At 53.9% G+C, this 3,810-nt stretch overlaps 1 protein-coding gene across 1 annotated transcript in view; it reads left to right on the top strand.

Moving 5' to 3' along the window:
• Positions 1-1,881: 1,881 nt before the first annotated feature.
• The window catches only part of ZMAT4 (zinc finger, matrin-type 4), a gene marked incomplete at its 3' end in the record, with an annotated part of 24,027 nt that continues 22,098 nt past the window's right edge, over positions 1,882-3,810 (top strand). The window contains exon 1 of the mRNA XM_010187408.1: positions 1,882-1,983. Coding sequence (XP_010185710.1) covers positions 1,882-1,983 — 102 coding nt within the window. The remainder of the gene's footprint in view (positions 1,984-3,810) is intronic.

Below are 3,810 nucleotides of genomic sequence, written 5' to 3'. Positions count from 1 at the left end.
ATGAACTCCTTTATGGCACTTGCGGGTGGGAGAAGTTAATAAATCACTGCTAGCGCTGACCCGCCAAACAAGGCGTCGATGCTCTCGGTGACTGGGGGCTGCCAAAGAGAGACTTTCCCAGGTAATTTGGACGGTTACGTGTGGATCACGGAGCATAACGTTCACATTAATGTCATGATGATAACGGCATCCACCTATTGCGATGCGTTACATCCCTGAGTAGCAACAACGGCGTGTAAAACCTCAGTGCTGAGACTGGCAAATGCTGTACCTGTATCAGACGCTGCTGCTTAGAGAAAAGAGATTAAATCCAGCTCCTGGATAAGCCTGCTCAGCCCCTGCGGCTGCGAAGGGGGAAAAGGCAGCTCTGTTCATATCAGAGGCAGAACGAGCTTGGATCTGCTATCAGGGCATGAGGGGCTGCAATAACGCTGAGCGGCTTTTGATTTACTCTGATTTTCGCAATGAGAGTTTGTCCTGCGAGCGCCGCAGCCTGCATGCCAATGAGGGCAGCGTTACCTGCCGGATCGGGGTTTAATGAGGTTCTTTGGTTCGCCTTGTGCCAGTTTGTTGTATTTAAATGAGATTCCTTCCCTCCGCTTTATTTTGCCTTTGATGCGATTTTGCAGCACTTTCTGTGCTCCTAAAAGGGCCTTTTGGTGTCTTGGAAAGTTTCTCAGTGCGGCGTTTCTCCAGACAGGGTAAATGAAGATTAAACCCAGGCAGACACAGGGGAAAGCAGCGAGCGTCTCTGCAGTCGCAGAGCAAGGGCATGGGCAGAGCAGCCTGAGATTTGTGTCTGCTGCACCAGGAACACCCAAACCAGCCTTTCCCTGGAGCTGGGGCACATTGGGCGCTCTGGGCTGGAGCTGCGGGGGTCCAGGGCAGGGCTGGGGGGCCGGGATGTCCCCAGCCCCAGGGCAGGGCGAGCACTGACAGCTCTTTCTCTATCTGATGGCTTTTCTGCTAATGACGTCTCGTAACTGGTTCATTTCCATGTTGCTTTTGTTCGCAATCAGTGGAATAAACTCTAGAAAAACTGTATTATCAGCCTTCATTATGCCCGGGTTTGTTATGATTGCAAATTAATAGGCTTTATCTTGGCATTAGTCAGGAGGCATCGGCCCCTGGTTCCCTCTTGAATTGCACTGGGGTTTTTTCTGTTTTTAAGCATCCTCTCTATGAAGCTGCTGCTGGTGCTTCCTGGCTCTGCCTGGGTTCGGTCTATGTAGTAATTTGTCAGTGGATGTGCATCCTGGTGTTCAGCCCGGAGCGGGTACCTGCGGGTGCGTGTGACCCAGACCAGGGGTGTGTGTCAGTGCGGGTGTCCGTGTGTCCGGGTGTCACAGCCGCGTTGTCCCTGCAAGTCTCCACTTGGGAAGCTCCAGGGAGCGCACAAATATTTGAACAGCTGCTTGGGAGCAGCACAGCCCAGTAAATCATCCAGCCAATTTCCCTCCGTGTCTAAATTGAGAAATACAGCAGAGCTTAAAAACACCTTCCTCCAGGTTGTAACGGTGTTTGGTTTTATAGAGAGCTCTTTATCAGCTCCGTGTTGTATAACAAATGGTTAAGCGTGTTTCGAGCCAGGAGTGATGCACGCTACAGCTGGTGTTGTACGCAGTGTTTCTGGATATGAAAGATGTTGGAGAAGAGCTGCGTAACGCTGGGGACTATTGCAGGTGTGGGGATGTGGTGGGGACCAAGCACGTTTGCGCCATTATAAAGCCCCGTTATAAAACCCCATTATAAAGCCCCATTCTAAAGCTGTTCCTGTTCCCTCGCGGTGACCAGAGCCGCTCGGCTCCGGCGCTGCTTTGCTGCAGGGACCCTCACCAGACCCTTGCGACTGACTCTGGTTCTTGTCTCTGTCGTGAACAGATGAAGTCGTCGGACGTCGACCCGGAGCTGTTCACCGAGAGTTACTGCAAGGTCTGCAGCGCCCAGCTCATCTCGGAGTCGCAGCGCGTGGCCCATTACGAGGTAGGGTCCTCCCGCCGTGCAGCTCCCTCGTCCCGGTGTGTTTTAACGGTGGTGTCAGCTGCCGCGTCCCCAGCGTTTCGCGTTCCTCTCCGAAAACTGAAGATTCAAAGGGTTGTTTGTGCTGGTGGCATCTTGCTCTGTAGACGGTGTCACTGCTCTGCTGCGTGTCTGGTTTTCCCTTCTCTCCAAATCTGCAAAGTCAGGCTGCAGCTCGGGCAGGGCTGGCAGCGGGGTTTCGAAGAATGGAGTTTGCAAGGAGATCAATTAGGAGTTCGGCAAAACCAACTCGAGTTTTCATATCAAACTGCTGCGCTGTGCTCTGCTGAGGTGGAATCCCTGATTGTGCAGGGAACAGATTGGTATTTGTGGATGCGTTTAAGCACTTAAGAGGTAGGCGAGCAATAAACAATTAGAAAGGCTGTATTATTAGAGACGTGTTAGAGCAGCAATTAGCAGCACTGCGTATCTTCAAAGCCTGTCAGTCTCTGCAGTATTTCCAGAAAACCAGAATCTGTGCTGGGAGGCCTTGAAGACAAAGTTTCCCCAGACTTTTGGTCAGATTTGAGTGTTCAGCAGTGGGTGCATAGAGGAGACGTCTGTGTGGTTGGGGGAGATGTTCAAGGAGCTCAATCAGCGTGTGGCGCCCAGGGATGCTGAGCTGCGTTAACGAACCACGCCAATGATAACGCGCATTGACGCCCCTGTTGTGGTGACCCCCCTGACCCGCCTGCAGACACTGCCCTTGCATGAGAAGTCGAGGGCTGCGGTTTTAGGGACACTTCCCAGATCTAATCTGGGGGCTGCGGGTGCCAGGTTTTGTCTGCAGGAGGCAGAAGCGGTGCCGCAGGAGCGGGAGCAGCGAGAGGTGAGCAATGGGGTGCTCATCCAACCGCTTCCCTCCGCGCCCGTCGGTGCAGGTATGAGCTGAATCATTAATTCATAGCAGATGTTGCTGAAGTGTGGAAAACAACACCATTTTCTGTTGTATATTTCTAGCGCGAGGTGTTGTGCTCATTTGTCATCCCCCGTGAAATCCCAGCAGACGCTGCAGACGCTCGGCACAATAATGTCACTGCCAGCCCTCGCCTGCGCGTCTGCGGGATGGGGTGGGGATGGAGCGGGATGGAGCAGGGATATGGAACAGGGATGGAGCGGAGATATAGAGCGGGGATATGGAGTGGGGATGGAGCGGGGATGGAGCAGGGATATGGAACAGAGATGGAGCAGGGATGGGGGACAGAGGGTGGGGGGACCGCTCCCAGGCTGGGGTCTCCTCTGGTTTTCGGGGAGGCAGCAGCAGGCCCGCAGAAGCCATTGCAGCCCCTGGACGTGTCCCTGGTGCAGCATGAAGCTGTGCAGGGAGGTTCCTCTGTCCGAGTGCTTCGACTGCAATTGCAAGTAGGGAAATGCACTGCAGTGCTCCCGGCCATTCCCAGTCCTGGCCCTTCCTGGTCCTTCCTGAAGCCCCAGTGATAAGTCCCAGTGAGCAGCTCTGAGCGGAGCTTGGCCTCCTCCTCCCATCGGATGAGCACTGAGCTGTTTCCCTATGGATCATGGAGGATTTATTGGAGGATAATTCCCGCAAACAACTCCTGCTCTGTCGCTGTTTTGTGAGGGGTTTGGTCTGAGCCCCGTGTGCTGTTCCCATGCCAGAGGGTGAGGGGTTTCTGCTCCCCAGCCTGCGCAGCAGAGCAGGTCTGGGGTCAGGATATTCACTTCTGTAACACCAGGGCTCACAACGTGACTGTTACTGTGCAAAGCTCTGGTGTTGAACGCACCTGAGCTCCATCCTGCCCAAAACCTATGAGCCCATTAGTTAATAGCAGG

This window comes from Mesitornis unicolor, unplaced genomic scaffold, assembly GCF_000695765.1.
Source record: "Mesitornis unicolor isolate BGI_N332 unplaced genomic scaffold, ASM69576v1 scaffold23486, whole genome shotgun sequence".
In the NCBI taxonomy this organism is placed as follows: Eukaryota; Metazoa; Chordata; class Aves; order Mesitornithiformes; family Mesitornithidae; genus Mesitornis; species Mesitornis unicolor.
Note: the sequence above shows the minus strand (reverse complement) of the source record. Positions and strands in the feature narration are given on the sequence as shown.